The sequence below is a fragment of the Lithobates pipiens genome, unplaced genomic scaffold (assembly GCF_037356315.1).
Source record: "Lithobates pipiens isolate NorthernLeopardFrog02 unplaced genomic scaffold, aLitPip1_a1.2 Scaffold_23, whole genome shotgun sequence".
Lineage (NCBI taxonomy): Eukaryota > Metazoa > Chordata > Amphibia > Anura > Ranidae > Lithobates > Lithobates pipiens.
This window is the reverse complement of record NW_027507785.1, coordinates 144,740,532-144,768,108: the sequence shown is the minus strand read 5'-3', so window position 1 is coordinate 144,768,108 and position 27,577 is coordinate 144,740,532. Positions and strand designations below refer to the sequence as shown.

Here is a 27,577-nt window from a genome sequence, read left to right as displayed (position 1 = left end):
GGGCTGAGTAGAAGGTATAGTCCTCGGAGGGGTTCATGGTGCGCCAGGCATCGTGGAGGGTCAAATTTTGAAGTTGCAGTTTAATTTGCCTGAGAGCACTGTACAGCAAGGCCGAAGCTCCCGATGAGGAGTCTAGGACAGGGTTCAAAGGCACTTTGAAATCCCCTCCCAGGAGTACCAGCCCAGTTTGGAATGAAGAGAGAAGGATCGCCTATTTTCCTGAAAAAGGAGACGTGATGTTCATTAGGGCAATATATATTCGCCAGAGTTATAGGTTTTGAAGCGTACGTGCCCTTGAGGAAAACAAACCTGCCCTCCGGGTCTATAAGGGAGTCGGTCTGATGGAAGTTGGCGTGTCTGGAAATTAGTATGGAGGTACCTTTCGTTTTCGCTTCTGGATTGGTAGCGTGAACCGCAATGCGATAGATATGATTAGAAAGCTTGGGCACCGCATCCGAGCGAAAATGTGTCTCTTGGAGGAAAATGAAGTGCGCTTTATGTTTGGTTAGGGAGGTTACGATTTGTGATCTCTTTTCTGAGACGTTGAGGCCCTTCACATTCAGAGAGACACACTTCAGCTCAATAGGCGTGATGAGGTCGGCTTTTTGTGGCATGACAGAGGCTAGGCGGCTCTGGGCTGAGGAGCACCCGACGGCGGGAAAGTGGTGAGGAGTCTGAGGGACCTCGGGGGGGGGGGGGGTCCAGTGGCGGGGAGCGAGCGAGCCCCAGCCGAGTGACCAAAGAAAGGGGAGCCAAGCAGAACCCCAGAGGAGGAGAGGAGGGCAGAGAAAAGGAAAAGAATAAGCAGTTGGAAGTAGGGGGACAGGGGGGACAGAAGAAGACAGGGGAGTCGGGGTCTGGGGGGATTTACCAGAGGTGGAGATAGAAATACTATACCACCTAGACAAGGATAGGCTGGAATGTCAGCAGGGATCTAGTGGGAGCCTGCTGTGCGGGAATGAGAGAAAGTACGGAAGGACCACAGGTGGTTCTGCAGTCCAGGGACCGCAAGGGTAGTAACAAGCCGGAGGTAAGTGTGTGTGGCATTAGGGAGCTAATATACAAAATTAGTGCAACAGAAAACAAAGAACAAAGAGAACAAACCGAAACCTGAGTGTTAACATGCAACAAGTGCTAGCTTATATAACATTCAGAGAGGCAAGGATGGACATTGCATTTCTTGTGAGTCTCCTCCTGTCCTCTCTATGCACGCCATAAACCTCCATGTCTGCCTCATCTAGTTGATCATACATGCACAGGAAACTAGGTAATATAAGAATAGGTGTCCTCCCCATTACAACCTCTTCAGGGGGGATGAGGGTGAAAGGGGTAGAGGAGGGAAGGATAAGGGGGAAGGGAGGGCGCAGGGGGAAGGGCGCAGGGGGAAGGAAGGGCGCAGGGGGAAGGAAGGGCGCAGGGGGAAGGAAGGGCGCAGGGGGAAGGAAGGGCGCAGGGGAGAGGGGAGGGGAACCACTCCAAAATGAGCAGAGGAGGAAAGTCCTAGGAGTAGAACCAGAATCCAAAACCCTATATCCTCACCCTGCCCGGGTATCTCAGCAGAAGACATTAAGGTAATCCCACCGCCACCGCCCCCCCCGGACAAGTTGGTCCCACACAGTAGGATATCAGGGTTATGTGGAGTGAGGGTGCCCCGCACACATCCCCCGAAGGCACGAGCGTCTGAAAGGCCAGGTCTCCTGCTAAGGAAGATGCGCACACAGCCCCCCAGGTTAACATCAAAAAAAAAATCAAAACAAAAGGTCAGAGTCAAGATCAGGAATCTGAAATAAAATAAAGTAAAAACAAAAGCATAAACTGACCAGAGGTGCATAGTCCAAGTGTACCCAAAAGAGCGATCAATTTACAGTAAAACCTCGGACGTGAGGAACAGAGGGTAGTCAAGGCTTCAGTGGCCAAGTGCGGGCCTCTGCTACAAAAACCCGAGGGTGGTCGTTACCAGTTCCAGTGAGGCACAAGGGTAGTCCCAAATGTAAATTTAAAGGTAAGGCGTCATCCCCCTCAGCAAAATGACACCTTCTGAGTAGCCGATGCGTAGAGGGGGGTAGGGTGGGCACCACTCATTGGGGGGATAAAAAGCGTGATGTCCCATGTCCGGGGAGCAGTGAAGCTTACCTGCCTGAAGAGTAGAGGTAACGTTCATATGCAGAGAAATATGTCCAGGCGAAAAAGAGTTTGCGGCCCCGCCAAATGTGTAGAAGTCACCAGGTGCTGTTGATGTAGGAGGTCCATCACCCCGAAGCGGGTCGTCCTGGCAGAGAGGAAAAAAAAAGAAAAGGGGGGGGGGGGGGGGTGAGGAGGGGGAGAAGAGGGGAAGTCAGGAAAAAAGAGTCCATGGGAAAGAAGAGTCCATGGGAAAGAAGAGTCCATGGGAAAGAAGAGTCCATGGGAAAGAAGAGTCCATGGGAAAGAAGAGTCCATGGGAAAGAAGAGTCCATGGGAAAGAAGAGTCCATGGGAAAGAAGAGGGAAAGAAGAGTCCCTGGGAAAGAAGAGGGAAAGAAGAGTCCCTGGGAAAGAAGAGGGAAAGAAGAGTCCCTGGGAAAGAAGAGTCCCTGGGAAAGAAGAGTCCCTGGGAAAGAAGAGTCCCTGGGAAAGAAGAGTCCCTGGGAAAGAAGAGTCCCTGGGAAAGAAGAGTCCCTGGGAAAGAAGAGTCCCTGGGAAATGGGCCGTGTGAGGGTGGAGGAGTAAAGGAGCATGTGTCAGATGGTCAGAGCGTAGCAGCATGGAGTGAGAGTAAAGCAAGGGTTTCAGGCATCCAATCGATCCCTCCTGGCCGACGGTGATGATGGAGAGCCGGGGTTTTGCTGGTAAAGGTCCCTGCGTGATGAGCGGTTACCCGGAGAGAGAGGCCCATGCCGGTGTCTTCTGCATCTCTGTCGCTTAGTCTTCGACGAGAGATTAACAGACACCGGCAACCAGGGTTCAGCCAGATAGAAAGAATACCATTCCAGAAGCTCTATGCGGGGAGGTCAAGTTGGTCACAGAAAGCTTGTAGGTCTTCGGAGCAAGGCCGTGCGTCCCCTCGCGGATGCCGACAGTCCAAACGGAACTTCCACCTATATTGTATGTTGCGCACCCGTAGAGCCTCCAGCAGGGGGCGCGCCGCCCTTCTGTTTTGCAAAGTTATCTGTGATAAGTCTTGAAACAATTTAATTTCTGTTCCATCATGAATAATACGTCCTCTCTCCCATGCCTTTTTAAGTATTCCCTCTTTCAGGGGGAAATTTACGATATAGCCAACTACATCTCTAGGCGGTTCTTTATCCCTAGGCTGGGGAAGCAACGTCCGGTGTATCCTCTACATTTCTTTTTTTTTTTATAAATTCTTTTTATTTGTTTTAAAAGAGAAAATAACAGAACAGAGCCTCGGGGCATTCCCCGGCTCAAACAATACAACACAACAGGTAAGGCATAACACCTAAATACTATCAGCCTAACCCAAAGAACATACAACAACCAAACCCCATAGTTTGCTGCTAAAATTGACAGGAGTAATGTAATTCCCAGTAATCAACATTAAGCTTAGTGATGCACTACAGGCAGTCTACCAACAAAGGTCTACAAGTGGGCATCAACCGGACACTCAGGCATCTCAAACGCTACCCTAGATAAAGCTTACTAGAGGAGTTGTCTACTGAATAGATTGGGTTAATAATCCAACAGGGCTGTCTTGCTCCACAACCGTTGTCTCAGACTCCAACCAGATATTCCAAACCTTCTGAAACTTCTGAGGGCATCCTCGTATGAAATATGCTTCCTTGTACAATGGTACTGCAAGGTTAACTAATGACTTCCATGCACTCAGGGTGAGGGCCGCCGTGGGGGCCCTCCACCGGAGCACAAGTTTCCTCGCATAGAAGAGCAGCAGCCCCAGTAATGTGCGGACAGCCCGCGAGGGAACCAAAGCGTCCACTAATCCAAGCAGACACATCTCCACCGTATGAGGTATAGGGATCGTTGTCAGCTCAGTAATAAAAAAAAAGAGTATTCGTGACCAGTAATGTTGCACCACAGGGCAAGCCCAAATCATATGAATGTACCCCGCCGAATCCTCTCCACGGCGCCAGCACTGTGACGAAGAGTCAGGGTAAATCCTATGAAGTCTATATGGGGTGTAATAAAATGTATGCAGTATTTTAAATTTAATTAGACGATCTCTTGAGGAAATCAAATGTCTAAAGGGGAGTCCCAAATGTCCTCCCAGTCCTCTCCATCCAGTCCCGGCAGCTCCGCCACCCAAAATTCCTGAAGTTTTTCTAATCCACTATGAACCGAGGGCTGCAAAGCCTTATATATCGTGGATAATGGTTTAAGCAGCGTCTCCTGACGCAGAAGCGACTCCATATTAGACTGATATAAGGTTAGGGGCGAACTACCAAACTGAGACCCATACGCATGGCGAAGCTGCAGGAACCAGAAGAAGTACACATTGGGCAAGTCAAACCTAGATTTAAGCTGATCAAATGTCAGTAATGCACCATTCTCGCAAATGTGGTGTAGACACCGAACGCCCCTTGACGCCCACACAATCGGATCCGGAATAGAGTAAAATTCAGGTAGGGAGGGATTGAGCCACAATGGAGTATTAGGAGAGAGCACTCGGGGCCCAGCCGGCCGATGTGCCCCCCACCCCAGACCACGCCCTCAGCACCGTCTTCATCATCGAGGCGGTGAGAGGATGCGGAGCTCGAGGGCCCCTAAATAAAACGTTCCGCAGTGCTTCGAATGAGCCCACAATGGAGGCCTCCAAGGCAATAGCTGCATTGGTGGCATCCGAGGTAAGCCAGCCGTAGGCATGCGAGAGTATCGCCGGTATGAAATAGAGAGAAAAAATAGGGCATGCTAGACCCCCCTGCGTCCAAGGTCTCTGTAGTATGGATAAGCGGAATCGGGGAGGCGTGGTGTCCCACAAGAAACTGGAGATGTGAGAGTCTATTTGCCGAAAAAGAATTTTGGGCATCCACATTGGAGAATGGCGCATTACGTATAGGAGAGGGGGAAGCAATTTCATTTTAATTAAATTAATTCGACCTATTAGCGTAAGGGGAAGGTTGGCCCACACTTTAAGCCTATTCTGTGTTGTTTGTAAGATGGGAAGAAGATTAAGTTTACAAAAGTCCTGTACCCTGGGAGAAATGATGATACCAAGATACTTAATTTGTTGCGCCCACTGTAGCGGAAGTGATGGGTCAGCCAGCCTCCCAGCATCCGGGTCCACTGGCAGAATTTGGGACTTGTCCCAGTTTACCCTCACGCCCGACACGTCCGCGAAGCGCGACAAAAGTTCCAATGCCGCCCGGAGGGACGGGCCGGGATCCCGGAGGAAGAGAATAATATCGTCAGCGTACAGTGCAACCTTTTCCTCCAAGGATCCCACCCACACCAACCGAACGTCATCCGAGGATCGCAGCGCAACCGCCACGGGTTCCACCATTAAGGAAAAAAGGGCCGGGGACAGAGGACACCGCTGTCGGGTGCCCCTCTCAACCGGAAATGAAGAGGACAGCACACCTCCCAGTTTAATTTGTGCATTTGGTTTCTGGTATTACAGTTGAATCCACTTCCTATAAATGGGGCCAAAGCCATACAACCTAAAGTACCTCCTCCATGTAGGCCCAGGACACTGAGTCAAATGCCTTTTCAAGGTCTAAGGCCACTAGAACCCTGGTGTCCTGGTCCGTAGAAGGGATTTGCAAATGAGTGAAGACTCTACGGATATTGACATCCGTTGACTTCCTTGGCATAAAACCAGTCTGATCTATGTTTATCAAAAACGGGAGGATCCCCATCAGCCTGGTGGCTAACACTTTCGTTAGTATCTTCAAATCATAGTTGAGAAGGGATATAGGATGGTATGCCGAACAATAGGAGGCATCCTTCCCCGGCTTATGTACCAGAACTATGTGGGCCTGTGTCATCGAGTCAGGCAGAGATCCGGTCTCCAAACAAAGGGCATATAACTTATGGAGTCGTGGGACTAGATCGGCCATGTATATTTTGTACCAGTCACCTGGAAGCCCATCATGGCCCGGCGTCTTATTAGGTGGTAGGGAGCGGATTGCTGCTTCTATTTCAGTTATTGAAATGTCCGCTTCCAGTAGGGCCACGTCCTCCCCCGTCAAACCCGTCAGAGATAGACCTTCAAGAAATCAGAGGTGCTCAGGGGACAACAGCTTAGTGGATCTATACAATGAGGAATAATACGTTTGAAATTCATTAAGGATGTCAGCTGGGTTAAAAGTCACACCCCCTGTCGCAGTATGCATCATGGGCACAACCGTTTGAAATTTGGGGTCAGCCACCAGACTGGCCAAAAGCCTTCCATTCTTGTCCCCTGACTCAAATACCCTGGCTCTGAGTGACCACTCCGAGGAGGTCGTCTCAATAGATAAGTGTAGAGACAGCTCCCTCCGAGCCCGTGCCAGGGAGGAAAATGCCCCAGGAGAAGGATCCGACGCAAACTCCCCCTCTGCCATATACACATTGGACTCCAGGTCCTTGGTCTCTGAGGCACAGTCCACCCTGGCAGCCTTTATTGCCGATATGTAATCCCCTCTCATAGTTGCCTTGAAGGCATCCCAGGGGATCTGTGGGGTGGACACATTATCATTACAGTCCCAATATTGAGCAATCTTCCCTCGCATATTCTCCTCCACCCGCTCATCCCGCAGCCAGTGAGTCGCTAGTCTCCAGCTACCCCTGCTCTCCCTCCCCCCAAGCTGCAGAATGACCTCCAGGGGGGAATGATCTGAAATTCCCGCTGGCAAGTATGTTGCCGAGGCTACAAATGGAAGCAGGCCAGGTCTATTCTGGAGCCCGAGCGGTGGACCGCAGATAGGTGGGAGAAGCACCTCTCCTGTGGATTTTTCCATCTCCAAACCTCCGTGAGCTGCAGGGCCATGGCCCATTGCTCCAAATCTGTATCCGGAAGTCTGGTTGGATTGGAAGTATCCAAAGTCCTATCCAGAATGCCATTAAAATCTCCCGCTATAAGAAGTCTCGTGATCATATGAGGAGCCAGCCTGTCATACACCGTGTGAAGCACAGATGTCGAGAAAGGGGGTGGAACATAGATGTTCACAACCGCAAACAGCTGGGCTTCCATAGACAGCAGCAATATGACAAAAATCATGTTTAATAGTTTGCTATAAAATTTTGCAAACAGGTCATTTTTCTCCTTCATTGAAGTGCGCTGATGAGGCGGCACTAATAGGCACAGATAAGGTGGCACCGATAGGCACAGATAAGGCAGTACTGATGGGCACAGATAAGGCGGCACTGATGGGCAAAGAAAAGATGGCACGGATGGGTGGCACTAAGGGGCACTGATAGGTACCACTGATAGATGGGACTGATGGGAACTGATAGGTGGCACTGATAGGTGGCACTGCTGGGCACTGATGGGCGGCACTGATGGGCACGGATATGTGGCACTGGGATGCAGCACCGTTGTTGAGGCAGACTGTGGGCACTGATGGGTGGCACTATGGCACTGCTGGGTGGCACTGACGGGGGCACTTATTTTTTAATGAGGTGGCACTGGCAGGGGGCAGGTGGGCACTGGCAGGGCTGTTAGCATGAGGAGGAATAATAGCCGATTACCGGCTCCGTTGTATCACATGATCAGCTGTCATTGGCCGACAGCTGATCACGTGGTAAGGGGTCGGGATCGACCCCTTGCTCGGATCCGTGATCAGGCGAGTCTCAGACTCGCCGATTACAGAGCGTGCCCTTCAGGGTGCGTGCAGGCCGCTCGAGCACGGGACGACGTCAATAGACGTCGTCCCGGCAAAGGAGGTCCGCGCTGTAGCTGTCATTTGGCTATAGCGCGGGTCTCTACTGGTTAAACATAAGTGCTCTCTTGAAACGGCTATTCAGGCCACGCACATTCCAGGACATCAATTTAAGCTCCATCCCGTACACATATATATATATATATATATATATATATATATATATATATATATATATATATATATATATATATATATATATATATACACATACATACATACATGCATATACATAAATAATAGAGCAGTCCATCGGAGGAAGGGGGAGAGCCAATCGCCCTGCCTCCCCCACCCTCCGACCCGCCACACCCATAGCAGTATGTGCCAACCAACACCCACACGTAGTAAACAGTGCATTCACTCAAGTAAATATATAGCATTAAAGTATGGTAATTTAGCAGCAAACAACCCCTGCCAACCCGCCAGAACCATTGAGGTAGGTCAGCTTCATCCCCAAACAAAAAAACTGGAACAGTCTGTTACCAAAACCTAATCGCTGGGTGAGGAGAACTAGGTAGTTTTATGTCCCCTACTCTTAGGTGATGCGATGACAGTACTTGGAGTTGGAGACAGACTCGAACAAAAAAAAAAAAAAAATTAGAAGGGAACAAAAAGACAATCAAAGATCAAAAAAACAAAAAAAAGGAGAGGGGGAGGGGACAGCGTCCCCAAGTGTAACCGTCTTCCAGTCGTTATTGCTCCGTTTATTTCAGGATGCAAAAACACCAAAAGGGCGAAACAGGAGCATATGTGGTAATACTGCAGAGGAGTAAGGCCTTCGTAGGACAGAAACATGCATCAGCCTGGCACCCAGAACCACTGCAGACAAGGACACCCTACCGCAGGGTAGAGAACCAGGAGTCCGCCTCCTCCGGTGAGTCAAAGAACTTTGCAGTGCCCACATGCACCACGCGTAGCCGGCTCGGATATAGCATACTGTAAGGTAGGCCCTTTTCCCTGAGGTGCCTATGGATGTCCTGGAAGGTTTTCCTCTTCTTCTGCAGATCCGCCGAGAAGTCGGGATATAGATGTATTTCAGCGTTTTCATACTTGAGGTTTGGATGATTCCTGGCTTCACTTAGGATGCGGTCCCGATCCCGATAGTTAAGGAACCGTACCAGGAACGGTCTAAGCGGCGCCCCAGGTGGGCGACGGCCAGTCGGTACTCTATGTGCCCGTTCCACCACGTAGGTCGGCAAGACAGGAGTCAGGTCCAGGATGCCTTTAAAGAAGGCTTCAGCAAATTCTGCAGCTCCTTCGGATCCCTCCGGCAATCCAAGTACTCGCACATTGTTCCTTCTTAGGCGGTTCTCGGCATCATCGGATTTAGCTACCAGCATTTTAACCATATCCCCCAGCGCCTCGATGCGGTGGTCATGATTGGCGGTCAGGTCTTCCGCGGCTGATATGCGTGATTCAGATTCTGTGAGGCGGCCTCTAAACTTGTCTACGTCAGCCCGTATGCAGTTACATTCCTCTGTGAGCTTGTCAATACGGGTCAGTAGTGAGGATCTACTGTTTTCAATGGCGAGTAGGATCACCACCGTGTCTCCAGAGGTTGGGACCTCCGGGGCGGAAGGGCCTCCCTGCCCCGACTCAATATTCAAATCAGCTAACAAACTGTGAAGCCTGTCAGTTGAGACAGTGGCAGGGCGTTCGGCTTGCGCCAGCGGTTGCTTTTTGCTGGAATGTGGGGTAGCGGTTTTGTGCTTCGCCGGCATGGAGGAAGGGAAGAGGGGCAATGAAGCAGTCACTGTTATACCGGAGTGTGAGGCTAAGTCCCTCCTAGGTAATGAAGTTTCAAACATACAGGGGTAGCCGGGTGGTAAGAAAGGCAGTGCCCAGCAGCAGCAATCCTCGTCCAGCAGTTGCAGCAGCAGGGTGGGAGACAAAAGGCTAAAAGGAACAGGGGAGGCCGGGGTTCATATACTATGGCAGCTGAATCCAGACAGTAATAAAGAGCAGGACTGGGTACAAAGGAGAAGTGAGGGCAGTCCGGAAGTCACCCAGGCCTGAGGCTCCCCAATAAGACACTGCCCCTTCTTCGGTAGCCTTGGCCAGGTCAGGATGCGATGGGCAGGCAGGCGAGGATAGGCTCGGACCCCAAGGCGGGAAGCGGTTCGGCCGCCGTAGTTAAGACCGGGGATTCACAGGCCTCACTAGGCCGGAGCGGTCCGCAGCCTCTCCGTTCGCTTCCAAGGCCCAGGCGCGCCACCGGAGCACACAGGGGGGAGACCCCAACAGGATTGGAGGGTGGATGCGGATCCCCTACCTCTCGATGCGGCCTATTTCCACCAGAATGCTGGGCCTCCGGAGCGGCAAAATGGCGGCCGCGAGCTCCCGGCAGCGAGCGTCCCCCAGCCGACAGGAGGGGAGAATAGGCAAAATAATGGCACTGATCACCTCAGGGCATCCCAGGGAACAGGCAGCTGCGGTTCCAGGCTCCTATCTAGTCTGGCTGGGTAAAGATGGTGGTGGATTAGACTCAGGATACACGGAGCTCTCACTAAGAACGTCCGCTGCCGCTCACATCCGGTTACGCCCCCCCACATCCTCTCCATTTCTATTGGGGAGTCCGCAGGGCGATCAATTAAAGAGTTAAAGATGTTACTCACGGTTTACTGGAGGAGCCCTGGGTGTTCAGGCACTCCGCTGACCCTGATGTTGTGTCTGCGGCCGCGGTTATCTAGGTCCTCGACGTGCCTGTGAAGCTCCAGGAGGTGGGTAAGCTGGGTATCATATGTCCCTTGAACTTGGCGGATGGCTGGTGCATGGGCCTTCGAGGTCTCCTCCACCTCACTAATGCGGTGAGCCACAGCCGCCATAACGGTAGATTTGATGTCTGTGGCAAACTTCTCTAGGTCGAGCAAGCTCGGTGGTTGGGATCGTTGTGGGGTGAGAGTGTCCGCTGTGTTCATTGGTGCGGCCGGGAATGACTCAGGCGAGTCCGGTGCTTGGGCCTGCGCTGCTGCTTGTCCGGAACAGCTCCGGAATGTTTCCGTTCTGCTGTCAACGGGTGCGCGAGAGACAGAGGAGCTTCTGGTGGATCTACTCATGGCAGATCGTGCGTCGTGCTCCCTAAATTGTGGTTTGCGGTCCCCAGATAGCAGGAGCTCCGGTCTCAAGCAGCCATCTAGGTCTCTGTGCAGGCCACGCCCCCCTGTACTTCTTTTTTTACTAAAGATATGAAAGTATAAATTTTGACCAAAATGTATGAAGAAAAATTACTAATTTGTTAAATTTTATAACGAAAAAAAAAAAAAAAATCTTTTTTTTAAGAATTTTCGGTCTTTTTTCTTTTATAGCACAAAAAATAAAAAAAACTCAGCGGTGATTAAATACCACCAAAAGAAAGCTCTATTTGTGTGAAAAAAGGACAAAAATGTCATATAGGTACAGTGTTGCATGACTGAGTAATTGTAATTTAAAATGTGAGGGCACCGAAAGCTGAAAATTGGTCTGGTTATTAAGGGGGTATAAGTGCCCAGTGGTTAAAGAAAGGGATTTTACAGGTAAGGGTGATGAAAAAAACTTTTCTTTATGATGCATCACATCATAGGACAAAGAGTTAGGCCATTATTCCTTACTAACTGGGACGTTCCAGAGCAATAGCCTTGAGGGGAGGGAGACACCCTGGCAAAAATCAAAGCAAAATAGCCATCAGACTTTATTACGGCAGCCTGTAGTACACCGAAAACCGAATCCTCGGCTGCTCTAACATCCACCTGATAAAATCTTGTGAACGTATGCACTGAAGAACAGGAAGCAGCCTTACAAATCTGAGCCATAGATGCCTGATGACGAAAAGCCCAGGAGGTTACCACAACCCTGGTTGAATGAGCTCTCACCCTAAAGGGAGGAGCCTATGTTTCAGACCATAGGCCAGAATGACCAATTGGCAGACCCAATGGGCAATGGAAGCTTTGGAAGCTGCCGGCCCATCCTTGGGGTCCCTCTGGAAAAAAAAAAAGAAAAGGAGTCTGACCCTTGGATCTCCAAAGAGCTAGACAAACTGACTACGTCCAAGGAATGCAGTCTCTGACTACGTCCAAGGAATGCAGTTGCCGAACGAGGCTGAGAGAAAAAGGAAGGTAAAATGTCCTGATTCAAACACCACCTTTGGCAAGAATGATGGAATAGGATGCACCACCACCTTGTCGTGGTGAAGGATGAAGTATGGTTCCCTACATGAAAGTGCCACCAACTCTGACACCCTTCTAGCTGAGGTGATGGCCATCAGGAAGGCTAGCTTGGGTGACAGCAAGACTAATGGAATTTCCTCAATAGGCTCAAATGGTTGTTTCTGTAACACTGACTGGTCGCACTCACGTGACGTCTCTCCCACAATGCGCATGGGAGCTGTCAGTCGCGGCATGACCCCCTTTAGAAACGTCACGATCTGCCCTTTATAAAGTGTGCATGTGCAGTAGACATCAGCGAACGGCTTTATTGTATCTCCTAAACCGTGAAGGTTTAGGAGATATTTCCAGCACTTACAGGTAAGCCTTAATGTAGACAAAAGTGATTGTACAGGGTGTACAACCACTTTAAGTACCATACCAATTTAAGACACATAGGTGACCTAATGAGGGGAAGAAAACTAGTTGCCCCCTGCATAAAGGTTCAGATCAGCGAATGGGTGGCTTAAGGCCTTTGAAAAAATGCTGACAAAGCTGAAATCTGACCCCTGATTTTACTCAAAGCCAATCTGATTTCCACAGCCAACTGTAGAAAAGAAATCTCTCCTATATTTCCGAAGATGCCATCTTCTGGCTTCACACCAAGCAATAGACGTCTTCAAGACCTTATAATATATCTTCCTAGTGACCACTTTCCTGGCATTCACTAGGATAGACACCACTGGTCCCGAGATGTCACGATCCTTCAACACCCTGGCTTCAATAGCCATGCCATCAAATTTAGAGACTGTGAAATTCTAGTGGAATATAGGACCTTGAGACAGTAGATCGGGGCAGCGCAGAAGCGCCCATGGCCCGTCTATTGCCAATCCCCCAATCTCTAGGAACAAGGACCCTCTGGGCCAGGCCGGTGCCCCCAGAATGACAGGAACCCCCCCTCTCTGAATCCTGCGCAACAAATGTGGAAAGAGGGGGACCGGGGGAGGGGGGAGAATAAACCAGGGAGAACTGGCTCCATGGAACTACCAAAGCATTTGCGCTGACTGCCAGTGTATCCCTTGTTCGGGACACAAACTGATGTAGCTGAACTTGGATACCAATAGATCTAAATCCAGCCATCCACAACGCTGGCAAACTTCCCGAGACACGTTCGTGCGCAGGGACCCTTACCCTGGGGAGCTTTGCTGGCGGCTGAGATAATCTGCCCTTTAGTTCTCTACCCCAGAGATATGGACAGCCGATAGCCCAGACCAATATGTAGAGGCGATTCAGTTCGCATTGTGCGCTATACAAGTATTTCATTCATTCATTAAGGTACCGCCTTGGTTGATATAGGCAACTGCCGTGGCATTGTCGGACTGAATCCTGATAAGGCATTCCTGAAGCTCCACCATCCAGGACCGCAAGGCCAAAGGTACCGAAACTCCAGAATAATGATAGGCAGGCTCTGCTCTGCCCTTGCCCATCTCCCCTGAGCTGCAAGCCCCTATAGAGTAGCTCTCCAGCCTGAGAGACTGGCATCTTGTCAGCACTCTCCAAGACACCTGGAGGAAGGATCTTCCCCTTTGCAGGTTCTGATCCTGCAACCATCTTAGGCTTAAGCACTGCCGGGGAGATAAAGACATCGGGTAATCCAGGGATGACGCTCTTCTGTTCCAAGCCAACAAGAGGTCTTGCTGTATAGGCCTGGAATGGAACTGGGTATAGGGAAATTATTTGAAGCAAAACTCCATCCTTCTCAGAAGACTCAGAGCCGAATGGAGGGTTGTCTGGTGCCCCTTACCAAACACACCTGATCCTTCAGGGCACAGATCTTTACGGGAGGCAAAAATACCCTTGCCTGGACCGTATCTAGGATCAGACCTAAATACTTCGACTCTGAGCTGGTCTCAAGGCTGAATTTTTGGTATTTATGGCCCAGCCCAGTTTTTACAAATCGCGCACTGTGCAGGCTACGCTCAGTTCTAGGGCCTGCAGTAAGTGATCTCTGAGCAGGAGGTCGTCCAAGTATCTGGGCACCAAGATCCCCTGGGCCCTTAAAAGGCCCAGTGCTAGTGCTAGGACATTTGTAAACACCCAGGGTGCTATGACAAGCCCGAAGGTCAGTGCCACCAACTGCAAAGGACATTCCTCTGCTGCAAATCACAGGAACCTCCGATGAGGTTTAAAACTAGGGACGCGTAAATACACGTCCCTGATAAACGATGGAGGCTAAAAAGTCTTCCATCTGGAGCGAGGCTACTACCGAGCAAACTGACTATCTGAAAGGACTGGATTAATACTGGTTCAGGAATCTTACCTCCAAAATGGGCCTTGCGTCCCCGTTTGGTTTTTGAACTCTGAACAGGTTTGAATAAAACCACGTGCCCCTTTCAGATACATGGACCTGTATAATCATTCCCTGATGCCCGAAATGATCTAGCGCCTGAAACAAAAAGTCTTTTTGGAAAATCCGAAGGAACGCTGGATCTTAGAAACCTCGGAGGAGGAAACCCCAGCAGTTCCAGCTTGTAACCGTGGGATACTGTCGAGATCACCCACTCATCCTGAACCACTGTTCTCCAAACAGTGAAGCAGCCTTCCACCCACCAAATAGAGTGGGGGCATCCCCTCACACAGAGGGCTTCATGCCGGGTTTAGAAGAGTTTTGGACCCAGCATTTCCCCTCGCCATGTGGCTTGCCCCTGGCTCTAGCTCCCCGTTGGCAGAAGAACTGCCTTGGTGTTAAGACACCTGAGGAATCATCATCTCGTCACAGGAAGTAGAGAGCTCTTCCCTCCAGAAATCTTTTGGATATATATTTGTCTAAATCAAACATACCCATGAAAGGGGAACCATGCCAACAGCTTCTTATAAGGAAGCTCGGCTGACCAGTTCTTAAGCCACAGAAGCCTGGGCATGTGTACAGACAGGAGAACCAAATGAATACCTGCTGTACTGAAGCATTCAAGGCATCTACAGCAAAACAGAGTGCTCCAGGTATATCCGCCTTACTATAAGCAGGAACACCCTACTGGTTAGGGCTGTCAGGAAGTCTGACCTGATCCTTCAAGGACTGGCAGACTCCAAATGCTTCGACAGCTGGCTGAATAGCTGAACTGGCCAAAGAAAAGGAAGCTCTCAATAGTGACTCCAGTTTCTTGTCAACAGGGTCCTTCAAACCCTGTACGTTATCCACCGGACAAGTTAAGTTCTTGTTCAAGGAAGAGACGGCCGCATCTATGGAAGGCATGCTCCATTTCTTAAACATTTCCTCCATGGGATATAAAAGGGAAAACGTCTTAGGAAGAAAGAAAATCTTGTTAGGATGACCCCAGTCAGCATACACCACCTGTTCCAACAGTGGGTGCAAGGGCAAACTCTATATATTATTATACAAGTCTTGTGCAGATGCACTGACATATATAAATGTGTTGCGCTATGTATCGCAGAGTAACTAACTGCGATGCAACCTTCTAATATTATAAACTTATTATGAAAAACTGGAGTTAGACTTACCGGTAACTCTTTCTAGGAGTCTTACCGGACAGCCTCAGATATGGGGCTCCTCCCTCCAGGACAGGAAACATGTCTACTCAATCAGATAAAAAGGGTGGTCCTCCAGGCCCTCCTCAGTTTAATCCAAGTACCGCTGGAAGGCTCTGAAAAACATAACACACTAACAATGTCAGTAGGCATCCTCACCACCAGTCAATCTAAACAACCCCAGGTGGGAAGCCAGGCTGTCCTGGAAGACTCCTAGAAAAAAAGTTACCGGTAAGTCTAACTCTGGTTTTCTTCTTTCGTCTTCCAGGAAAGCCTCTGAGATGATAAGCAAGGAACTTACTCTGTTATGGCAGGACCTCTGCCTGGAGGACCTTTCTCCCAGATGCCTAATCCTTATCGGCAGCCAGTTCCAAGTGGTAATGCTTTGGGAACGTGGAGTAGCTGGACCACGTCCCTGCTCTGCAGATCTCCTCCGGAATGGCACCGGCCTTCTCTGCCCATGAAGCTGACACTGCCCCAGTTGAATGTGCCTTAACTAGAGGCACTTGCCTCCCTGCCAACCTGTATGACTCTAAAACCGTCATCCTAATCCATCTGACGATGGTGGATTTAGATGCCTCAAGTCCTTTGCGTGACCCCGCAAAATTCACAGAGATTCCGACTTTCTGAAGTCTTTGCTAATTTTTAAATAAACTAAAAGGCTACACCTAACATCATCTAAACTGAGTCCTCCATCATCACCTTCTGAGGAAGAGTAAAATGTTGGCAGGATAATGTCTTGAGTTCTGTGAAAAGTAGACGAAAGAAACCCTGGGGAGGAAACTAGGATCTGTTTTAAGCACAACCCTATCCTCCCAAAATTAACAAAAAGGGCTCTATAAAATAGAGCGCCTGCAACTCACTCACTCTTCGGGCTGTGGTAATTGCCATCAGAAAAGCTGTTCTTAATAATACCCATTTAGCATCAGATTTCTCCAGAGGTTCGAAGGGACTCCACGAAGAACACTAAGTACCCAGGCTAAATCCCCTGCAGAGGGCTTTAAAGACATTCATTTCCAAAACGATCTTGCTGCAGAGGGACCTGAATAAAGACACTTAAAGCGGAAGCCTGTACCTTTAAGGTGCTGACAGAAGGCCCCAATTCCACTCCTGCCTGTACGAAGTCCTGCACTGCTGGGATATCTGGATCTTCCTGCCCCTGTTCTGCCAACCAGGAACTGAACCTCTTCCACACCTTGGTGTAAATGGCACTGGTCACTGGCTTACAGCATTCCAAGAGAGTCTCGATGATCCCTTCTGAAAAAACCTTGGGTCCTCAGCCGCTGTTCCTCAGATACTACGCTGTAAGTCTGAGGATGCCGGATAGGACCTTGTGTAACCAGATCCTCCCTCCTCGGAAGATGAATCAGAGGATATATTGCCAATCTCTTTAGGACTGCAAACCAGGTCCTTCTTGGCCAAAACGGGGCTAACAGAATGAGCTCCGTTACCTGGGTCTGAAATCTCTGAAGGACTGCCGCAACCAGCCTTACTGAGGGAAAGGCATAACACAGGTTGAAGTGCCATTCACTGGCGAAGGCATCTATCCCTCTGGCTTGATCCTGCCAGTGCAGGGAGGAGAACTGAGCAACCTTCTTGTTTCTTTCTGAGGTGAACAAATCCACCTCTGGTCTGCCCCAAGACCTGCTCGAACACTTCCTGGTTGAGTGACCATTCGTCCGGTTTCACACACTGACGACTGAGAAAGTCTGTCAGTGAGTTCTGAGCCTCCTTCAGATGAACCGCTGACAGACCCTAGATTCATCTCGGCCCGAAAGAAAATCTCTCCCGCTATCTTCTGCCAAGCAGGGCTCCTGGTTCCCCCCTGCTTGTTTATATAGGCAAGAGCTGCTGCATTGTCCGACCTTACTTGGAGGTGTTGACCCCTTATTTTTATTTTTTTTTGCTGGAAGGTTACCATCACCCTCTGTACTGCCAGCAATTCCCTCTGATATAAGGTCCATTTGGCTTCTGCCTGAGACCAGGATCCTTGAGCCAGATCCCTCTCCAGGTGTGCACCCCAGCCAGAACTTCTGCCTTCTCCCAGTATCTGGGTAACTTGGATACTAGGAAGGCAGGTGGAGGAATGGCACTGAACTTCAACTTGTAACCGTTTTTTATAATCTCTAATATAAACTAACTTGAAGTTGCATTGGCCCATTGTGGGAGGAAATCCCCCAACCTTCCTCCCACTGAAACACCGGAGTCATTGGGATTTTGAGGTGGTCTAGTGACCCGACTAGTGTATTTTTAGGCCGACCCTCTCTCTCCTGCTGGGTTTATTGCCTAAGCTCTCAAAAAAGACGTCTGCTCTTAGACTTCTTTTTCTCTGGAAAGGCTTTCTTCTTGTCCTGGGTACGTTCCAGGGCCTCCTGGAGCCCAGGGCCAAAAAGGTGATCGCCTGAGAAAGGTAAGCCACAAAGCCTGAGTTTAGATGCTGCATCTCCCGACCAGGCTTTTGGCCATACAGCCCTTCTTGGCGAGTTAACCAAAGCTGCAGACGTGGCCGCTAGCTTTACCAACTCTGCAGAAGCATCGGCCAGGAACCCAACTGCCTTAAATAGTAAGGGAAAGGATTTCAGCCGCTGTTGTCATAACGTGCCTGCAGAAAAATGAGACTGTACCTGAGTGTACCAGCATTCTAAATTTCTAGCCACCCAGGTGGCTGCAAGGACAGGTTTGAGTGCAATAGAGGAGCCTCACATGCTTCCTTCCAGTCCGGCAGGAAACAAAAAACTGAGGAGGGCCTGGAGGACCACCCTTTTTATCTGATTGGGTAGACATGTCTGCTGTCCCGGAGGGAGGAGCCCTATATCTCAGAGGTTGTCCTGGAAGACGAAAGGAGAAATATTCCTATCCCCATAAGCTCAAAAACCTCAGAGGTAACTTAAAGGCAGAACGGTAAGAGTCTGGATCAAAAGCCTCTGCGACTGAGAGGCTTATACCAACTAGACATCCCCTGGCCCAGATTCCTCAGAAGCAGACTGACCTGTCTGGCCCTCCACAGAATCCTTAGCATTTAGCTCTTCCCCTTCATCAACCTATTCCTGCTCCAACTTAGGAGGATCAAGGGAGGGGGATCTGTCACGCTTCTTGCCACCGCAGGATGGAGGCTATCATGACAGCAATCCTCTCCTCTAACCGGCTAGAGTTGAGGACAGATCATTCCTGGTGACAAAGGCTGAAGCAGCAGCATTGGCAGTAGGCACAATACCAGACAGGCAACACTAGGGTTTTGACTAGGCTCCTCGGGATCTACTGACAACATAGATGTGCCATTCCCTGTAGTGTTAGCCCCCTTTTTTTTATTTTATTTTTTTAAGACACAAAGCCAAAAAAGGTTAAGGGATCTTAGGTTTAGTATTTACACCACCTCAGAAGGGAGACTCTTTAATAGGGCTCACCAAGCCCCTATGCAACAATCCTGCTAAGTACTTTACCCAACCAACACCTGGAGGACTTGCATGACCTGGGTAAGGAGGAATAAACTGCTTTAATGAACTGTCTTCAGAGCCTGCTCTGTGTCCCACAGCTGTTCCTTGGAAGCTCCGCATGTCAGTCACCTTCTGTTTAAAGATGGCTGTGCACCGGGACACTCGGTCACGGCGGACCTGCACATCTGCACACGCCTACATGAACCATGGAGAAGCCGCATGTGCAATGATGAATCCCTGTCAGCGGACTCATCCACAAGAATGGCAGCCAAAACAGTCACACCGGTGTCTAGCACAAATTGTTACAACACATGGGCCACTCCACAATAAATAATAAGCGGGTTTCAATTACTCGTTCAGGCGCAGGGCAACCCTAGAAACTAAGAGCCCAATCTTCACCCATCACGGCAGGTTCCGTCACTTGAGGACCTTCAAGGACTGGGTACCCTTTTCATGTTTTAGGGTCCACACCCTTGGACCTGCACAGCACCCTGTAGGAATGCCTTAGCTCTGTAGCGTCCAGGAAACCACTACACAGGGTCCAGTGCCGAAAGTCACGTCACAGTAAACCTTGCAGGATCCTTGCAAGGCTTCTTGCAAGGCTATTTAACCACTTAAGCCCCGGACCATTTTGCTGGCTTAAAAGCAGAGCACTTTTTGCGATTCAGCACTGCAACACTGACAATTGCGTAGTTGTGCGACATGGCTCCGAAACATAATTTACGTCCTTTTTTCCCCACAAATAGAGCTTTCTTTTGGTGGTATTTGATCACCTCTGCGTTTTTTTTTTACGCTATAAACAAAAAAAAGCAACAATTTTGAAAAAAAACAAACAAATTTTTGACTTTTTGCTATAATATCCCCAAAAAATATATAAAACATTTTTTTCCCTCAGTTTAGGCCGATACGTAATCTTCTACATATTTTTGGTAAAAAACAACAAAAAAAACAAGCAGCGATTATTGATTGGTTGGCGCAAAAGTTATAGCGTTTACAAAATAGGGGATAGTTTTATGGCATTTTTACTAATATTTTTTTTTACTAGTAATGGCGGCGATCAGCGATTTTTATTGTGACTGACATTATGGCAGACACATTGGACATTTTTGGGACCATTGTCATTTATACAGCAATCAGTGCTATACAAATGCACTGATTCCTGTGTAAATGACACTGGCACTGAAGGAGTTAACCAGGAGGTGGCAGTGTAGGGGTTAAGTGCGTCTTAGGGGCGTGTTTCTAACTATGGGGGGCCTGGCTGTGATATTCAGATCACTGATCTCTGCTCCAATCACAGGGAGCAGAGATCAGTGTCACTTGTTGCTAGGCAGAACGGGGAGATGCTGTTTACATTGGCATCTCACGTGAGACGATCGCGGGTATTCCCGCAGCGATCAAGTCCACGGAACCCGCGGTCAGACTCACGGGGGTCCCGACAGGCACACACGCGATTTTGCAGATGAGGGGTTTGGGGTTTAGACCCCAGATCCCTCCATAAAGAGCCACTGCCTATTACTGTCACAAAGGATGTTTACATTCTTTGTGACAGCAATAAAAGTCAGAATTTTTTTATTTTTTTAACCACTGAGCACTTAAACCCCCTTTCTAACCAGACCAATTTTCTGATTTCGGTGCTCTCACATTTTGAATGACAATCACTCATGCAACGCTGTACCTATATGAATTTTTTGTCCTTTTTTCACACAAATAGAGCTTTATTTTGGTGGTATTTAATCACCGCTGTTTTTTTATTTTTTAAGCAATAAAAGAAAAAAGACCAAAAATTCTGTAAGAAAATGCACTTTTGTTTGTTCTAAAATTTAGCAAATTAGTAATTTTTCTTCATATATTTTGGCCAAAAAGTATACCGCTACATATCTTTGGTAAAATTAACCCAAATCTGTGTATATTATTTGGTCTCTGTAAAAGTTAAAGTTACAGAGCTATGGTGCCCATCTCTGAAAATTGATCACACCTGAAGTAATGATGGCCTATCTCATTTCTTGAGACCCTAACAAGCCAGGAAAGTACAAATACCCCCAAATGACCCCTTTTTGGAAAGTAGACATTCCAAGGTATTTAGTAAGAGGCATGGTGAGGTTTTTTTAAGTCCTAATTTTTTCCCACAATTCTTTTTTAAAATCAAAAAAAAAAAAATCTTTTTTTTTTCCACAAAATTGTTATATTAGCAGGTTATTTCTCACACACAGCATATGCATGCTACAAATTAAACCCCAAAACACATTCTACTACTCCTCTCGAGTATGGTGATACCACATGTGAGACTTTTACACAGCATGGCCACATACAGAGGCCCAACATGCAGGGAGTGCCATTAGGTGTTCTTGGAGCATAAATTACACATATAATTTCTTGACCATCTCTTACACTTTTGAAGGCCCTGGAGAACCAGGACAATAGAAAGCCAAAAAAATCACCCAATTTTGAAAATATATTTTTTTTCTACAAGTTATTGGAAAATGTGTAAAGAAAATGAAAACACTTTTTTTTTTTTTTTACACGGTGTCCATTTACACAATATTTTTAACACATGGCATGTATATAGCAAAAATTATAACCCCAAAATAGATTCCCCTACTCATCCTGAGTATGGCGGTACACCATGCGTGAGAATTTTCCACAGCGTGGCCATATAGAGAGGCCCAACATGCAGGGAGCACCATCAGGTGCTCTAGGGATATAAGTTTCAAATCTAATTTGACTACCCATTACACTTTTGTGAGCCACTATAGTGGCATGGATAACTGATGTGGCATGGATAACTGATGTGGCATGGATGAGCATGAATGGGGATGGCTGAGCATGAATGAGTATGGCTGGGTATAGATGGGATGGCCGAGTATGGATGGGGATGGCTGGGTACGGATGGGGATGGCTGGGTACGGATGGGGATGGCTGGGTACGGATGGGGATGGCTGAGCATGGATTGGTATGGCTGGGTATGGCTAATTATGGATGTGGGTGGATGGGATGGCTGAGCATGGATGGATGAGTATTGCTTAGTATGGCTGAGGACGGATGGATGGCTGAGAATAGATGGAGGAGTATGCTAAATATGGATGGGCATGCCGAGTATGGATGGGTGAGCATGGATGGATGGCTGCGTATAGATGGGTGGCCGAGTATGGATGAGTGAACGTGGATGGATGAGTATGCCGAGTATGGATGGATGGATGAGTATGCAGAGCATGGATGGATGGATGGGTATGCAGAGCATGGATGGATGGGTATGCAGAGTATAGATGGATGGATGGGTATGCAGAGTATGGATATGCAGAGTATGGATGGATGGATGGGTAAGCAGAGTATGGATGGATGGGTATGCAGAGTATGGATGGATGGGTATGCAGAGTATGGATGGATGGATATGCAGAATATGGATGGATGGATGGATATGCAGAATATGGATGGATGGATGGATATGCAGAGTATGGATGGATGGGTATGCAGAGTATGGATGGATGGGTATGCAGAGTAGGGATGGATGGATGGGTATGCAGAGTAGGGATGGATGGATGGGTATGCAGAGTAGGGATGGATGGATGAGTATGCAGAGTATGGATGGATGGATGAGTATGCAGAGTATGGATGGATGGATGAGTATGCAGAGTATGGATGGATCTGTCACTGAGCAGCACTGTGGGCACTGCACGTGCAGCCCACAGCGCTGCTGCCACGAACTCTCCCCTGTCCATTCACACTGGACGGAGAGAGGAGGGAGAGGGAAGGGAGGAACCGGAAATCACGCGTGTGTGTATACATGTGATCGCACCGTCATTTGATGGATCGATCGCATGGTAAACGGCCGCGATCAGCTCTGGACCTGGACCCGGCAGTCACGGATGTTCCCAGGGGGCGAGTGCGAGCGGGATTCTGGGAGGACATCATAGTATGTCCTCCCAGAGCTAAGCAACAGCCCTGTAGCCGGTATGGGCTATGGGCCGGTTGTTAAGTGGTTAAATGAAAAGTGTAAAAAATTTTAAAAAAATATATATTTTTTTAAAAGTGCCCCCTACCCTGCGTGCTCACGCACCAAAGAAAACATATTTGTAAATAGCATCTGCAAATGTAAACAGTGTTCAAATCACACGTGAGGTATTGTCGTGATTGTTAGAGTGAGAGCAATTATTCTAGCAAAAGACCTTCTCTAACTCTAAACAGTTAAATTTTAAAAGTTGCTTTTGGAGATTTTTAATACTGTAGTTTGTTGCCATTTCTTGAGTGCGTGCTTTCAAAGCGCAACATGTTAAGTATTTACTCAGCGTAACATCATCTTTCACAATATGCAAAAAAATTGGGCTAACTTTACTGTTTTCCTATTTTTTATTCAAAAATTTGTCTTTGCGCAAATACTGTGTAATATAAAATATTGCAACGACCACCATGTTATTCTCTAAGGTATTTGCTAAAAAAAATATATATATTATGTTTGGAGGTTCTAAGTATGTAGCAAAAAATACTGGTTTTAATTTGTAAACAAGTGTCAGAAATCGGCTTGGCCTTGAAGTGGTCAAAGTAAAATGAACCTTGACTTTGGCTTTGGCTTTTACAGGGGATTTCCCCTAACTTATATCTTTGGAATCTCTAAGAAGCAACAGAAGATAGTTTCAGACAGATACATAAAAAAAAAAAAAAAAAAAAAAAATCTGAGTGATATTAACCATTCCATCTCTATCCAAAACATGAAAAAATGGTTTTAGATATACTTTTAATAAATTTGTGTCATTGTATTTATAGCTGAAATGATTAAAACTACTTACTGTGTTACAAAAGTAATTGCTTTTCCTGACCTTCCAGCACGTGCAGTCCTTCCCACTCTGTGTATATAATCCTGTGAAATAAACAGAGAGTTCTAACCACAAACGTTCCCATCACTGCTGTCACCTTATGTTTACCATGACAAACTAGATGAATAGATAAAAAATTAACTATGCATCACTATACATCTCATATATAAGCAATTAATGGGAAAAATACTATAAGGCCCCTTTCACACTGGGGCGGTTTTCAGGCGCTACAGCGCTATAATTAGCGCCCGTGTAGCGCCAGAAAAAAACGGCCCCTTTCACTCCAGTGTGAAAGCCGGAGGGCTTTCACACTGGAGCGGTGCACTGGCAGGACAGTGAAAAAAGTCCTGCTAGCCCCATCTTTGCAGCGGTGAAAGAGAGGTGTATTCACCGCTCCTACCCATTGAAATCGATGGGGCAGCGCGGCTATACGGTCGGCAAAGCGCTGCTTCGCAGGCGGTTTTAACCCCTTTTTGGCCACTAGTGGGGGCTAAAACCAAACGGCGGTCAAGTGCCGCTAAAAAATAGTGGCGCTTTACCACTGATGCCCGCACCAACCCAGTGTGAAAGGGGCCTTACTGTCAAACGTCCAAGAAAATAACTACTGGAAATGATGTAAATGAACTGTGTGCATTGATAGCGAGGGTTTCACTTGTTGCAGAAAAATGCTGATGGTAAGAGAAGGAGGAAAAAAAAACAGCTTAAAGAGGGATTCCACCAAAAAAAAAATATTAAAAGCCAGCAGCTATAAATACTACAGCTGCTGACTTTTAATAAATGGACACTCACCTGTCCCAGGGTCCAGCGATGCCGGCAGCCGAGGCCGATCGATCGCTCGGCTCTCGGCTGCTGCCGTCACCATTCTAGGTGAGGGAATCAGGAAGTGAAGCGAATCGGCTTCACTTCACGGTTCCCTACTGCGCATGCGCGAGTCGAGCAGCGCAATAGGAATCCTCCGCGCTGTCTCTGAGACCCGTGTGTGTCCCAGCAGACAGCGCAGCAGGGCAGGAAATGACAGACTCCCACGGGAGTCTATGCCCGGAAGTGGGTGTAAATACCTGTCTTTGACAGGTATCTCCACCCCCCTCCCCCCTGAAAGGTGCCAATTGTGACACCGGAGGGGGGGGAGGGTTCCGATCAGCGGAGGTTCCACTTTAGGGTGGAACCCCGCTTTAACAAAGAGCTAGCTTGCCGTGTGTGTGTGTATATATATACTGCTTGAGCCCCTGCCACAAATGACCTATAGGAGTAGATTGTGCACGCACCCAGACCTTGACTAGGGACCTGAGCAGGTAAGTGTCCTTATTTTAAAAGTCAGCAGCTGCAGTATTTAAGGCAAGATGAAGGCCTAGATCTCAAAATCTTTGTACAGATAAGGAAAAGCACCCTGCAAGAAAAGCCTGGCAGCTCGGAGACCCTTCTAGTGTACAATCAGTAAGGTTACTTTTTGAGAAAGTGTTACAGCTTACCAGTCCTTAAATGTTGTGGCTGTATTTGTTTTATTTCTTTTGTTTTGTTTTTCCCCCCCTTATATTCACTTAAGAGATTTGGCCAGTAACACACATCCTGTCTTAGAGTGCCTACACTCTAGATGAAGGATCACAGATGCCTCTGAAAAATAGCAAGGTTAACCTGGGGGAGGTGTCCGGAATATGGCTGAGTGAGGAGTGTGCATCAGGAGCTCCTGCATTCCGTTACTTCCAAAAAAAAATCCAGTGCACTCATTCTTTACTTTAGAGCCTCAGGCATATAATGTCTGGGGGTAGGAATATTCGGGAGAGAAAGAGACACACATCAGAACCCAACATCGGCTGTTATTTCTCTTCTACCCTAGCTACAACTGTTCGCCCTAGTGCCAAGATGGTGCTGACCCGTGCTGCTTTCTCCAAGGCGTTCACTCATTGGGGACATGCTCTCCTGACACTTATGACTGGACTAAGCCGCACTCCCAGGACTTCATACCCCTGAAGCCCACATCATAGGACACTCTCACTGACACTGCTACGATAGAACCAACACCAACTGCTAACTCACCCTCTATCCCTGTCAAGCTGCCAGTCGACCTGGGGCAACTCCTGCAGTATATCTCAGGGAAATTGCACTTCGCTGCATTTTCCTTCCATCCTGAATTTGTTTTTAGAGAGGACATCAATACCACCCAGCGGTCGCCCCACATGATCTCAATTGCTCCAGGCAGTGGAAACATGGCTTTCAAGACACCCTGTCTCAATTAATCCAGCTGCAAAATGAAGATCGACACTGCCAGAAAAAACACACCTTAGGGGGCTCTCCAAGGCCACCCCTCCTGTTCAAATACAAGACACAGTTCTGAGCTTCTTTACCCGGTTGCTAGGGATATGCTGCAAGGTGACACTGAAATAGGCCGGGTTCACCAAGCCTTGGGCCCACAATCCAATGATCCCTAGTGTCCTAGAGATGTCATACGCTGCATACCTTATATGCTATAAAAGAAACCATCCTTCGCAAATAGTGGCAGCTTGGCACTATTGACTTTTATGGTGCTCAGATACAAATTCATCCAGACCTATGTTGACATACATTACGCAGATGGACTCTTTAAGCCACTTTTAAGCTCTGTGATGCACATTAAATTTGATTTTCAGAAAAGACACTGCCTTACTTAACAGATTTGAGATTGAATCTTTACATTTAGATCAGTCATGAATAAGGCCTGAATGGCCAAAATGTGTACTTATTTGTGGCTGTAATACTCTGCATTAGGTAAAATGTATTACACAACTGACATATGCCATTGTGCATATTTTACTGGACAGAGTTTGAGAGGCCTCAGCAACCATTTTGCCAGCTGTACTGGATGATTAGGGGAGTTAGTAGCACTGCATTCATTGTTTCCACTTTCCATTTAGAACACTGGCTGCTTTACCTTAATGACAGACCCCTGCCATCTGAGGTTTACCTCTTGTACTCCAGGGGCCACATGGGAGCGTCCTACTGTACCACCAACGAACAGTGAGCTAGGACGTATGAATCAAGTTTCCCTAGCGTGCCTTGTCTACTTCGTATAATGCTTAGCCCGGCGCTACCTCATGCAGATTTAAACTCTGCACCATCTCTCAAAAACAACATAGAGGTGCTTAGACAGGTTACTGTTGCCATATTCCACCAACACTACTTTCCCAGTTTTCTCCTTATGAGATGTGACCCGACGCATCTTGGTTCATACTGACCAGTTTTTTCTCCATGCTCTTGATGTAATCTAGTGCATTACGCTATGCTGACTTGTACACAACAGATTTACCTTCTTTGTTCAGCAGGTGGTCATAAGTCCCATGGACTAACCAACACTACTAATCTATGTATTTTCATTCCCAACTGCTCGACCACATGCCAGATCTATTTAGGGTCCCATTTGAGCAAACTTTGTAGTTTTGAACATCTTTTACTATGTGGACCCAGGTCTGTTTGACCCGCCACACTATATTTGCCACCTCACCTTTTGCCAATTGTATTTGTATATGGTCTGAAACAGTTCATTTTCATTGGTTCAATAAATGTTCAGAGCCACTGCAGTACCCACACAGCATCCTACCCACACTTGCTCAGTCGCTCATGCAATTTCCCATAGCTTTAAGACTGGATGTACATTATTATATATACTGTCCGGCTCTGCTGGTTCGTTTGATATGGCACATCAGATGGGAGTTTGTTACACTATTGTACACTGTTTGAGGGCTCCTCCAGCCCACAGATTTCTCTCTAATGTTATTTGTTGATAAGTATTGTATATGACCAATTATTTGCATGTTTAGATCCATGACCGTCTATAAAAACTAAACACAAAGTGGCACATTGTGAAGTGGAAGGAAAATGATGAAT

General features: G+C 47.8%; 1 protein-coding gene across 3 annotated transcripts in view; it reads right to left on the bottom strand.

Moving 5' to 3' along the window:
• DDX47 (DEAD-box helicase 47) overlaps positions 1 to 27,577 on the bottom strand; it is a 612,119-nt gene that overhangs the window by 131,439 nt on the left and 453,103 nt on the right. For all 3 annotated transcript variants that reach the window (XM_077452460.1, XM_077452461.1, XM_077452459.1), the window contains one exon: positions 23,693 to 23,763. In XM_077452460.1, the coding sequence (XP_077308586.1) occupies positions 23,693 to 23,763 (71 nt within the window). The remainder of the gene's footprint in view (positions 1 to 23,692; positions 23,764 to 27,577) is intronic.